Source organism: Xiphophorus maculatus, chromosome 20 (assembly GCF_002775205.1).
Source record: "Xiphophorus maculatus strain JP 163 A chromosome 20, X_maculatus-5.0-male, whole genome shotgun sequence".
Taxonomy (NCBI): Eukaryota; Metazoa; Chordata; class Actinopteri; order Cyprinodontiformes; family Poeciliidae; genus Xiphophorus; species Xiphophorus maculatus.
The window spans coordinates 18710759-18724076 of NC_036462.1; the positions used below are offsets into that span (position 1 = coordinate 18710759).

The 13318-nt window shown below is 41.0% G+C and overlaps 1 protein-coding gene across 5 annotated transcripts in view; it reads left to right on the forward strand.

Annotated features, from left to right (window-relative positions):
• The window catches only part of celsr2 (cadherin EGF LAG seven-pass G-type receptor 2), a 79178-nt gene extending 66693 nt beyond the window's left edge, over nucleotides 1-12485 (forward strand). Inside the window, exons 18-34 of one of the 5 annotated variants that reach the window (XM_023325260.1) lie at nucleotides 209-418; nucleotides 525-708; nucleotides 1497-1815; nucleotides 2922-3089; nucleotides 3168-3291; nucleotides 3361-3561; nucleotides 3934-4108; nucleotides 4929-5041; nucleotides 5183-5265; nucleotides 6059-6185; nucleotides 6298-6408; nucleotides 7120-7250; nucleotides 7335-7420; nucleotides 7496-7663; nucleotides 8457-8666; nucleotides 9640-9850; nucleotides 11818-12485. In XM_023325260.1, the coding sequence (XP_023181028.1) occupies nucleotides 209-418; nucleotides 525-708; nucleotides 1497-1815; nucleotides 2922-3089; nucleotides 3168-3291; nucleotides 3361-3561; nucleotides 3934-4108; nucleotides 4929-5041; nucleotides 5183-5265; nucleotides 6059-6185; nucleotides 6298-6408; nucleotides 7120-7250; nucleotides 7335-7420; nucleotides 7496-7663; nucleotides 8457-8666; nucleotides 9640-9850; nucleotides 11818-11842 (2646 nt within the window). In that variant the 3' untranslated portion in view covers nucleotides 11843-12485. The other 4 variants (XM_023325261.1, XM_023325258.1, XM_023325259.1 and 1 more) reach the window with 4 other exon arrangements.
• Nucleotides 12486-13318: the final 833 nt, after the last annotated feature.

Consider the following 13318-nt stretch of genomic DNA (forward strand, 5'->3'; position numbering starts at 1 on the left):
GGGTGAATTTCTGAGAGGAATCTCTGATTATTATTTAGAAGTTTACATACACTCATCATGAATCTAATATTTTTTTTTTTTGAAAGAAGCTCTAACATGTTACTTCCTGGTTGTAGCTGAGAAAAAAATCAAACAATCTTAAAATAGACCAATGCATAAATAAAATGTAGAAGTGACTGAATATTTGTGTCTGATTTCCCTCCTCCAGTCAGAAAAGCTGCACCGCAACACATCGCTCCTCGATTCTGGGCGCGTTCAGCAGACCGCCGCCCTGCTGGCCAACGCCACGGCCCACACAGAGACGTTCTACGGCAGCGATGTCAAAGTGGCGTACCGCCTCACTCAAGTCCTGCTGCAGCACGAGATCAACCAGCAGGGCTTCAACCTCACAGCCACACAGGACGTCCACTTCACCGAGGTGAACGGCGAATCTCACAGAAACTCTGTGAAGCAAAACTTAGAGGAAAGCAACAGCAGAGACTTTATATCGCTGTGAGTCTGAAGTATTGATTGCTTTCTGACAGAATCTGATCACGGTGGGCAGCAGCGTCCTGGCTCCAGAAACGAAGCCGCACTGGGAGCTGATCCAGCACACGGAGGGCGGCTCGGCGGCGCTGCTGCGACACTACGAGGATTACGCCAACACGCTGGCTCAGAACATGAGGAAGACCTACCTGAGCCCCTTCACCATCGTCACGCCTAACATAGGTGAGGGTGGTTAAGATGCAACAGAAAAACTTATATTTATTTACTTTAGGTTTTATATTCAATGGTGTCTCTAAGCAGAGGAGGGGGGCGGGGGCCCCCTCTTGAAAAACGCTGCCCACCACTGGCCAATCAGAGTCATGATCTCCAAAACGACACATCAAAGATTACACCATATGTGTTCACTAAAACATGGAGACTAAATGCAAACATTTGTCAAAAACTAAAACACTAAAACCCCACAGAATGTTTTTATTTTGTTTAAATGTTTTAAACAAGGCATGCTTCCTTTTTTACGATGATTTATAGATTATATGAATCTTATAATAAAACTGAATAATTCTAATAATGTTAATATTAACAATTTGTGAACTCAATTCAAACAAGTTTATTTGGTTATTTCACTTACTAAAATAAAAAGTCTGTGCAGATTCTTCTGTTCCTTTTAGTGAGCAAACAAGAAAACATTATTAATGAACATTTTCCCTGTGTATAATTCACACTATCTCCAGAACTGCAGTCATAAGAAATCTGAGCAAAACTCCAATATCTAATATTTATACCTCACAGCTGTTGTGATTATGTGTGTGGGTTTTAAAAAAATATTATATTCATTATCTAAATAATATATAATTTTAATTTGCTCAGCGCTTTGTGTTCTTGGAAACTTGATATTTCTTTAGATGAACTTGACATATTTAGGTCATGTCAAGCCTAGATACATTATAGAAAATCTGATTTATTTGAGGTGGAGTTTGTGACGTTTCCTCATCTTTTGTCCGGTTCTGCAGTCATCTCTGTTGACCGCCTGAAAAAGATTAACTTTGCCGGAGCCAGGCTGCCGCGGTACCAGTCCCTGAGGGGCCCGCGTCCTGCAGACCAGGAGACGGCCATCACTCTCCCCGATTCGGTCTTCCAGCCGCCCCTGGACAGCAGGGGCCACAGACATCTGGACGTTTTCCCAGAGTCCTCGCAGAGGAACCGCTCGGCTAACAGGAAGAGACGACACCCGGACGACAGCCAGCCGGACGCGGTGGCCAGCGTGATCATCTTCCACAGCCTGGCGTCGCTTCTGCCCGAGAGCTACGACCCGGACAAGAGGAGTCTGCGGTGAGACGAAGCTCTGTCCCGTCAAATCAAGAGGCTTTTAAAGTTTATTACTGTAGATATTTGATGTGAATGTAGAGGAGAAAATTGAGGAAGGTTGCATTATGGATGTGAAACAAAAACCTGAATGAACTCATTGATTGTTTGAAATGTGGAAGTTCAGATGATTGAATTTAGATGCCGTGTACAAAATAATTTTGGATTTGCATATGGCAAGTTACACTGCAAAAACTCAGAATTTTACCAAGACGTTTTGGGCTATTTCTAGTGCAAATACCTCAGTACCCTTAAATAAAGATAAAACTAACTTACAAGTAACTTTTCAGCAAGATAAAGGAGTTTGTTTTAAGCAAATAATCATTTAATATTGATTTTAAAAAGCTTGAGTTTGACTGGCAGATTATTTTACTTATAGCAAGACATTATTCCCATGTTATAAGTAAAATAATCTGCCACCAACCTTTTCATCAATATTATGGCATTATTGATTTAAAACAAGCTGCTATATCTCGCTGAAAAGTTACCTGGAAGTTAGTTTTGTTTTAATTCAACTAGAAACCAGACAAAAAATACTTGTCAATATTTTGTGTTTTTGCAGTGTAACTGTAGCCATCAGATTACACAACACCCAACTCTGGACTCATTTATAGCTTTATTAATATATTAACATACTTCTTATTATTTCATTATTTGCTTTATATTTAGGTTGTATTTAATATTGGTGCACCATTTGCAATTTTCTGTCTGATTTCCGATCTTTAAGAACCCTGGTCTGCCGATTCCGATTTTGACCGATACCAATACTAATTTTACTTGTTTGTTACTAAATGTTGCTAAAAGTATCAGTCAATCGTCTGACAGGAGAACAAAAGAGGACAGTGGTTGACTTTTAGACCTATGTTAAGGTAAATAAATTCGGTGTATAAGATTGGCTTCACATGTAGGTAAAATCATTGCACTAATTAATATTTAATTTACTTATAACACCACACTTTTGTATATACTTTTCATAAGTTTTTTATTGCTTATGGTTATAACAATTTGGATCGAGTCGCTTTGTCGACAGATAACCGTTTTCCATGTTCTGATTCTGACTTATTTTGCGGCAGCGTGCCGAAGCGTCCGGTCATCAACACGCCGGTGGTCAGCATCACGGTGCACGACAACGACGAGCTGCTGCAGCACACGCTGGACAAGCCCATCACGGTGCAGTTTCGCCTGGTCACCACCGAGGAGCGCTCTAAGCCCATCTGCGTGTTCTGGAACCACACCATCCTGTGAGTGTGAGGCCGCTCGGCGTGACGGACCGGCAGGGCGGCGCCGCGCTCCTCTCATGATGCCTGGTTGTGTTTCAGAGGGGGAAGCGGCGGCTGGTCGGCGAAAGGCTGCGAGGTGGTTTTCAGGAACAGCTCCCACATCAGCTGCCAGTGTTACCACATGACCAGCTTCGCCGTGCTGATGGACGTCTCCAGGAGGGAGGTGGGTCAGCTCTCTGACCAGCAGCAGCCTGGCTGCAGCTGTGTGCTAAATAAGTGATGTTTGCACCAGAACGGAGAGATCCTGCCCATCAAAATCCTGACGTGGAGCACAGCTGGCGTGACGCTGGGCTTCCTCTTCCTCACCTCCGTCTTCCTCGTGTCCCTGAGAGCCATGCAGTGCAACAAGACGAGTATAATCAACAATGGAGCCAGCGCTCTCTTTCTGTCTGAGCTCATCTTCATCCTGGGAATCAACCAGGCTGACAACCCGGTAAACCACTTAGCCTGTCTCTTCTTTTCTCCTCACACTTTTCCTGCTTTTTGTCCCAATTCTGGAAGATTTTCCACTGGTTTCCATTCCCAGATTTTCCCATCACTCTAACCCCTATGTTTCTCAGCAGCAGGTTGATCCAAATATTTTAATGGAACAAGGTTAGAGATACATTGGTGTGGCCTTTGCAAATGGAGATATTGTAGGTTATAAACATGCACTGGCAAATCCTGTAACAGCTGAGATTTTAAATGGCACAATAATCCATAGATTGTCTATGAGTTTATGGGTAAACCCATTGTTTATGGGTTATTCTGATATGTTTGACATTAAAGGTTCCTCTGTGGTTCAGTCTGTCCTTCTGTCCTGCAGTTCCTCTGCACAGTCATCGCCATACTGCTGCACTTCTTCTACCTCTGCTCCTTCTCCTGGCTTTTCCTGGAAGGCCTGCACATCTACCGCATGATCAGCGAAGTCCGAGACATCAACTATGGACCCATGAGGTTCTACTACCTGATCGGATGGGGCGTCCCAGCCTTCATCACCGGTCTGGGTCTTCCTCATGTTCCCATTTGAAGGAAAATAACGTGTCTGACATCATGGGTCAAAAGACGTGATTTAACCTCTTCCAGTTTAAATCAAATGTGAAGCCAGGTTGTGATGGTGTGAAATAGAGATGATCGCATTGGTCCAAATGATCAATAATATATATTATAATATTAACATGGTAAGATTGATACTTTAATTTAATATTCTCTCATGAAATTGCAACTCAATTCTACCTCAAAAAAGACTTTGCTTTGATTTACTCTTATATTATGTTTCTTTGTTTATTTAAGGAAACACACAAATGAGTTTTTTCTATTCTTTCTGTTTATCTTATTAATATGTTATGAAGTATTTTGCATAAACTTTGCCAAAATTCTGTCTTAGGTTTTAACAAAATAGTTAATAAGAAAACTATAAAAAACACTTAGAGGCCAGATGTTTGTTAATATATCAAACTTAAATCAAAGGTAATGAAATCAGTGTCGTATTGGCAGTACTGACTCTTTATTTCATTGATATCGGATGTTTTGGATTGTTACGCTGTCACACCGCTCCAGTGTGAACAGAAACAGGAAGTAGTACTGTTAGAAAAAGTATTTTTCAGCTTTCCGAAGTAGCGCATATAGTAAAACAAGAAGACTAAACAAAATAAAATTACTGAATAAATAAACACATTTTGACAAACTTCACATCTATAATACTGTTAAAATAAAACCCTGGTGCACTATTATGTGTTAAGATTTTAAACTATGCATTAAAATTAAAAATGTCCTGCAGAGTTTAGTTTTCGAGCCTGTGGTTTGTGGCGTAATCTCCAGGTTTGGCGGTGGGATTGGACCCTGAAGGCTACGGTAACCCTGACTTCTGCTGGCTGTCCATGTTCGACACGCTGATCTGGAGCTTCGCTGGACCGATCGCCCTGGCGGTGTCGGTGAGTCCCCGCTCAAAGTATAGGCGGTCTGACTGAGTTTATTGTTAAAGAAGTCAAGCAGAGTTTGTTGACTTATTTTTATCCAGATTAAATGTGTTGTTTAGGCTTATAGGTGTGAGATGTCTGGTGTTTTGTCTGCAGATGAACATCTTCCTGTACATCTTGTCGTCCAGAGCCTCCTGCGCACTGAGACACCACAGCATCGAGAAGAAAGATCCCCGAGTGTGAGTATCCAGACTCCGTCATGAAACATCTCTAAATATGGCCCATTAGGCTTACCTGAACAAGTTAGCGTAGATCTATGGGCTAATCAGAACATGTTTATAAATTTTTTTTTTGCACAAAATAATTTTTAGTTAGTGATGTTTTAGTCTGGTCAGTTCTTCCTATTGTGAGAACCTAAAACAGATTGAACTGTTTTAGGGCGTCCTGTCACTTTAAAACCTATGCAGCTGCTGCTGGCCACGCCCCCAAACGCATGATGTTCAATTATGCAACAGTACGTCTTTGATAAGTATTAGCAGACCCTTCTGCACAACCAACAAGAATGCAGCACGTGGCTTCTGGACAGTAATTCAACAAAGAAAGACTTGTCTCTTCCAGCAGCCATTGTAAAACCAAATGTACTCGAGCTCCCCTTGGGTTGCTAGGCAACGGGCTGGGCTTCAGTGGGGTTGCTAGGTTATGCATTGGGCTTCAGTGGGGTTGCTAGGTAACGGGCTGGGCTTCAGTGGGGTTGCTAGGTTACACATTGGGCTTCACTGGGGTTGCTAGGTAACGGGTTGGGCTTCACTGGGGTTGCTAGGTAACGGGCTGGATCTGCTAGGTGAGTAGCAGTGCCAGCTGGTTTTGAAACGGCTTAATTTGAAACATTAACTTATTGCCAAAATTCGCATTTTGCATAACAGGTGATCAATAGACCAGAAGGAGCTCGTCATCAGCTTTCACTCTTCAGATCCATGAACCTTTACAGATCCTCACTAACTTCTTCTGTCCTTCTCTGTTTGTATCCTGCAGCTCGGGCCTGAAGACCGCCGGCGGCGTCCTCTTCCTGGTTTCTGTCACGTGTTTCCTGGCTCTTCTCTCCGTCAACAGTGACCTGATTGTTTTCCATTACCTGTTTGCAGGTTTCAACTGTGTGCAGGTGAGACCTCAGCCTCGATCGCTAACAGCTAATGACTGCAGTCCTGTCGCCATCCACTGACCTTTGTCCTTCATGTTCTGTTTCTGTTTTGTTTGTTTTTTTGTTGTTGCAGGGTCCGTTTGTTTTCTTTTTCCGCATCGTCTTCAATAAGGAGGCGAGGAAGGCCATGAAGTACTGCTGCAGCAGAAAACGCCCCGATCACTTGATCAAATCTAAAGCTTCGGTGAGTTACTCACCACAAACACACAGGAAGAACCTTTAACATGATTCTCTGTTTCCTTAATTTATCAGTAATTACATTAATGCTTTGTGTTTTAGTTACAAATAGTCCAGATTTTTAATTAGACAGCAGGTTTCCTACCAGGCTAGCTTTGTTTGTTTGTTTTTCCTTTCTTTCATTCATTCATTCATATTTTCTCTATTTCTTATTTATTTTTTTTGTTTCCATCTTTCTTTCTGTATTTCATTTTTCTCTTCTTTCTTTTTTCCGTTATTCACTCATTGTAGGTTCTGTATTTAAAGGCTGATCCCGGTAGACGTATCTCCTGTAAATTCAAAGTGATTTCTGATATTTAAGCATAAGAAATTTTCTTTACAAACCCTGAAATCGGAAACTTGAGTCTCAAGTAGTCAGGAAGTCAAACAGGAGAACCGTTTGGTAACCCTGAAAAAAAGACCGATGCATCTTGGCTTTTCTTTTCTGGACAGAAAAGAACCTTCATTATCAATGACTTCATATTATTTACTACATCTTCTCAGGTTTTCTACATAAAATAATCTTAAAAGTTAAAACAATTCAACACCGTTTTTTTGTCCCTATGTGTTTAAATAATCAGTTATTAGCTGTGAATAAGTCAGCAGGTCTTCCATCTCTACGCTGCTTTATGTTCCAGTCATTTCATTGTTGTAAAACCTTTTCTGTCTTTGGTTCCAGAGCTACAAAGGCAACAGCAGCTACGTGGACGGCAGGTTGTACCACCTTCCCTTTGGAGACTCCAGCGTGTCTCTGAATGGCACCATGCAGAGCGGAAAGAGCCTGCAGAGCTACGTCCCGTTTGCCCTCCGGTGAGGGCGACGTTTCAGAAGCGGCTGTGTGATGAGGATGATGCTGATGGTGGAGTAACGGTGAGCTGTTCTGTCTTCCTTCAGGGAGGACGGACTGAACAACAGCCAGGCTCACATCGCTCTGAACGACCAGACGTCGCTCTTCCACGAGACGAAGGAGCGTCTGGACGGTATCGTCTTCCATCCTCCTCACCAACACAGGTTTCGCCTCCAGACTTCACCTAACGCCCTGTCTGTCCGCACAGCAGAGCATGACACGGACTCAGACAGCGACCTGTCCCTGGAGGACGACCAGAGCGGATCCTACACCTCCACACACTCCTCTGACAGCGAGGATGAGGAGGGTCCGCTCCCACCAGAGGAATGCTGGGAAAACCTGGCGTCGAACGGGACTAAGAGACCTCAACCACAGGGTAAAGAGCCAGATCACACTGGAAATATTTCAGTTTTCCACCCTTCTGTTTGGTTATGATTTTTGTGGGGGGTAAAAAATCCCAAATAGAGAGAAAGAACTTTAGCCTGGTAAAACCAGCCAGTGGTCCGACACTGTTTGCCTCATCCAGAGGATCTGAAGCCTCGACTGTTGAGAAACGCTTGTTTTCCTGGAGGCGAGGACTGCATTGAAGTTTTAAGTTTTACCCAATCGCTAACGTTTGTCCGTTTTGCATGTAATGCACCAGTTTCACACTATGAAGCTTACCGGAAGATGCCTTCTTCCACTGCAAAAAGACAAGAACTAATCTGAACGGCTGTTAAAGCTGCAGCATGTAACAAAAATATGTTTTTTACATATTTGTTAAAGCGGTCGCCATGTCGTGACAGTATAACATGTGAATTGCTGATTGACCCAGTTGAAAATCTACCAGAGGAATCCACTTCACTGAGAGAAATCCCAGAGGGAGCAGAGAAGAGAGATGAGAATCAAGCAAAGTTGCGTAGAAAGACAACAGCAATGCTAAGGGATCTTTGAACTTTGTCTCCTTTCACCTCCTCTGCAGCAGAATTTAACAAACTCCACATGATTATGTTTGTGACATGAGGACACGCCTCCTACGTAGCTGATTTTTATGTAGCTAGCATCTGATGACTGCCGTAGAGACCCAGTGACCCTGACGTGCCGCATTTCTCAGCCATTTTGTCTCATTGTAGTTTTTAAATGTTTCTACTATAGGAACTGAATTTAATTTTTGTCTCTCCGTTTTTCAGACAACAGTTTAGGTCAGATGCCCTGGCCTGTGAATCGCTCAGCAGCAGTGAGTGACGGTGAGCTTGGCGGTGGCGAGGGATCAAAGATGAACAGTCCGGAGTCAGCCCAGCCAACTCTGGGTCGCAGCATGCGAGCAGACGACCGGTCGCAGGACTGCATGATGGTGCTGCTGCCTGCATTTCCAAACATCAGCACCCATCCGCACAGAGGCAAGCCCTGAAAATTACAACCACTATCTAATCGAATGTTAGCTACACCGAGATGAGAGATAAATCCGAACTATGGAATGAAAAAAGTGCTGCTATGTCATAAATAAATAAATCATAAAATTATAATGAATGTCTGTCAGTAAACTGAAAGTTAGAACCAATTTGGCAATAGACACAATAAAAAAATAAACTATTATCCAGTTATTTACATGTGGAAAATGTGCATAATATCTAATAAAATAATGAAAAAGTTATCATATGGTCAGCATTTATTTATTCATTTGCTGTATGAATAGTCTTACAATTCAATAAAGAAACAAGTAAATAAACATTTATATATTTAATCATTAAATAAATTAGAAATGATAAGTGAGTGAGCAAATATATACATGAATATTTAAATAATAATTTTATAAAAACAAATTGGATGTAAAAATTATTTATTGAAATTTGCATTTATTTGTTAAAATAATATATTATTATTCATGCATTTAGTGCATAATAAATACTAAATACATGTTTTAAAATATTTATATGTGCATAATATGTTGATATACTTACATGGGTCTGTCTTTAAATACATAATTTAACATGCATGTATACAATTAAAATTCCCCAGTTACTCAAATTATTGACTATTTAAGGAGTTGTAGATTTATCTGATATTCTGGTAACATTTTTAGAAATCACCTGTAAAAATATTCTGAAATAGTAAATAATAATATTTATCTAGTTATTTGAATGTGGCACATTTGAACTTCCTTACAAGTGGCCATGAAATAATAAATAGTAATATATGTTTTTTTTGTTTGTGTGAATTAATTGATTTTTTTTATATAATAGCTCATTTTTTATTAATTTGCTTCTCACTTAAAATAAATTTTGACAGATCAAAGTAATAAGTTAGTGAATGAATCACTTATTAACTGAATTTTGTCACTTTGGGCCTCCCGTACCTCGGACCTTCATGCAGGGATCCTAAAGAAGAAGCAGCTTTCTCCCATCGTGGAGCGGAACAGCGTCCATCACGGCGTCCACAGTGAGCCTCGTGAAGGAACGCCGCAGGGATCCTCCTCCAGCGAGACCCGAGCCGGACCGCCAAAGTCCAGCCTGCCGGAGCAGCTGAACGGCGTGGCGCTGAGCATCAAGGCGGGGACGGTGGACGGAGACTCGTCAGGATCAGAGTGAGTGAAACTCAGAGAAACAGAGAAGACCGTTTGCTGCCTGTCGATGTCTCCCCCTGCTGCCGGTTCATCAAACGTCCTTCAGTTACCGTTTGTCCTCAGTGGCTGTTGTTTTCATCGATCACTGCCATGTAGCTTTAATGTCCAAATAAACACAACAACCTCAAGATTCTCTAATACGTGACACAAATTTAGAGTTCAAAACAAAACGTGACAGAAAATTAATTAACTCGCTGCTGAGTTTCTCTTTGCTGAAGGAGCTTCTGTTTTTTATACTTACTGCTTATGATGCACAACAAACATTGACCTCTTTAAATTACATCTAATCTAATAATTAAAAAAGCTTCTTGCAACACAAGTTAATTTAATTCAGCTGAATGTTGTTAGTCATTCTTTTCAACCTGCACAGTTTTACGGCGCCCCCTAGCAGAGGTGGGGAAAAAATTTCTTTTGCGTTCCCTCGCAATAAGTTTTGCGTTCCCTCGCAATAACTGATCAAATGCGTCCTGGTCTGTTTTGTATGCAGTCACAAATGTCAATTTAAAATTTCAAATATTTACACATTTAAAGAGCCTCAGTGAAAACATGTTGATTATTAAATTATTGGTGCAAAAACCTGATTGAAAATTGATTTATTCACTGCATGTTTATGTCTGTGTAAGGATGAGATGGAAATGGCCCTTTAAACCATTCAGACCAGCAACACAAACGAGACACACAATCAAAACTGTCAGATTATTTTATTACCCAGTGATAATAACTCAGAAAAAGTCCAAATAGTTTGGATGTATTTTTTATTTCTTTCCTTCTTGAGGAAAGTTTCTGTTTATATCATATAAGGGAAGGAAAGAGATGGAAAACCGATGTTTGACCTGTTTTGATTTTGCATTAGTGCATTTCTATCCTAAAGAAAAAGATATAAAATTTCAGATATCTCACAAACGAGATATTAACATACATGGAAAAACCTCACGAAAGCCTTATATTACAGCAGAAAGTACGTATTAAATTATGGCACATGAACTGATCAGGACATTTATGTCCCATAGGGAGCTCCGTACAGTTTCCCTCAGAGACAAAATCAGAGTTTTATTCATTTCCTGAAGGCAAAGGATTTTTGTTTATGCTGTACTTTTTGATTTGTGATGAATAGATGTGAAAAGTCATAAAATAAATTAATGTATCATAATCTCACATAGAAAAATAGATAAAATAATTTTTTTTACTTGAGTTCAAGTATTTGTTAGGAAAATAATTCTGCTCTACTAAATTACTGCTGTCATGATTATTGATGGACCTAAAGGTAACTTTGTATGGTGCAAGATCATGATGCTGCGGGCCTTCAGAGGCTCTGAGAACCTTGTTGGAGTCATGCAATTTGATTTAAACTTTTCAACGTACATAAATTAAATAACTTTAAATTATTTAATATTTATATTCAGAATTTAAAAGAATTTGCAAATAATCTTCAGAGTTCGTTTGTTGTGTTACCATAGTTACCATCTGATGCTACGAGTTTAATCTTTGAATTCAAGCTCAGTTTAGATCTCAGCAAATAATAATCAATAATCAGTTTTTTCAGCCATGATTATTGATAAAAACCGATCATTTTAAACACCTCCATTAAGAGACGTTTCAAAGTTTCTGAAATGCATTTAGGCTTTTCCAACAACCATAAAAAATCAAACATCCTAATTGTTCTTCTTTCTCTGTTTTCCCTTCCCAAAATCAAAACTCACAGATTTTTATTCTTTAATTTTGTCCCATGAATCTCTGATCCAGAACAATCAGGATCTTCACATCCTTCTAGCATCCACCGTCGCCCCACAGTCTCACACTTTTACTTTCATTTATCGTTTTGTCTTCCTCGTGTTGTGCTGCCTTCATCCTCACTCCTCACTCATCTGTCTTACGCTCATCATCCTCCTCCTCCTCCTCACATCAGCCCTCCCGCCTCTGTCTCCCAGCAGCCACTGCAACAGCTCCATGTGACCCCGCTGATGGAGGGATGTGTCTTTGCAGGTCATAGAGCCTCCCTCCTCCTCTTCACTCACCAGACTCCACTTTGAGCTCAGCGAGGAGGAGAGAAGTCGCCTCTTCGTCATCATAATGCGCTGAAAGTGTGTGAGTTCATACGTGTGTGAGCCAAAATTCAGGAGTCACATGGATAAAACAAGCCTCCCTTTAAAGAAATTTTGTTTACATACTTGAAGAAATGCACTTTTTTTTTAATTTGCTGTCCAGATATGTTGATGGTCAACCTTTTTTATTGTTTTCTTTTTTTAGTTCCTGGATATGAATACTGTTTTGAAGTCTGTGTTTGGGTGGGTTGTTTAGACGTCCACCCAGGCATTCAGGGAAACCTGTTTTTTGTCATTTTTTAACTGTTTTGTGGTGTTTCGTTGGTTGCTGTGAGCTGCCCGTCTCTGTGCCTGCTCCAGGAGGTCAGACTCAGGCGACTGAGTCAAACAAAAAGACAGACATCACTCGACTTTGGGTCGTTTATGTATTTTTGTGTGTATGGACGTTGAACTGAACTTACAAACAGGAGAAATGAGCTGATTTACCGTATTTTCCGCACTATAAGGCGCACCTAAAACGCTTCAATTTTCTCAAAAGCCGACAGTGCGCCTTACAATCCAGTGCGCCTTATATATGGACCAATACTGAGCCACAACTGGTCTCGCAACTACGGTAAGCAGCCGCCGACTTCATTTTCCCCCGTAGAAGAAGAAGCGCGTGGTGCACACTGAGATATATGACTGCGGGAAGCGTGCCGTTTCATTTCCATTTGTGTGTTCGTGTAAAGAGCCAAAATGGCTCCTATTAAGAGACACGCTTGCGACGCAGAGTTTAAGCTCAAGGCGATCAGTCACGCAGTAGAACACGGGAACAGAGCAGCAGCGAGAGAATTTAAGATGAACGAATCAATGGTGCGGAAGTGGAGGAAGCAACAAGATGACCTGCGCTAAGTAAAGACTAAACAGAGTTTCCGAGGGAACAAAGCGAGATGGCTACGGTTGGAGGACAAACTCGAACAGTGGGTTGTTGAACAGAGAGCAGCAAGTAGAAGTGTCAGTACAATCACTATTCGAATGAAGGCAACAGCGCTAGCACCCGAACTTATCAATGAATTTAGAGGCGGTCCTACTTGGTGCTTTCGGTTTATGAAAAGACGTAATCTCTCCATCCGCACACGAACAAATACCACGTCACTGACTTTACCTCGGGGAAAATAATAAAACAGCTGTTTATTCATTTTGGGAATGAACGGAGTTTTCAGAACGCTGGTTTGTAATCTATTAATAAAGTTTGACTGACCTATCTGACTGTTTTGTTGACATTCCCTTTAGCGCAGTTCCATCTAATGGATGCATAACGTAACCCCAGCCTCTACTGTAGCGTCTATTCTATGCGCCTTGTAATGCAGTGCGCCTTATATATGAAAAAAGTTTTAAAATAGGCCAT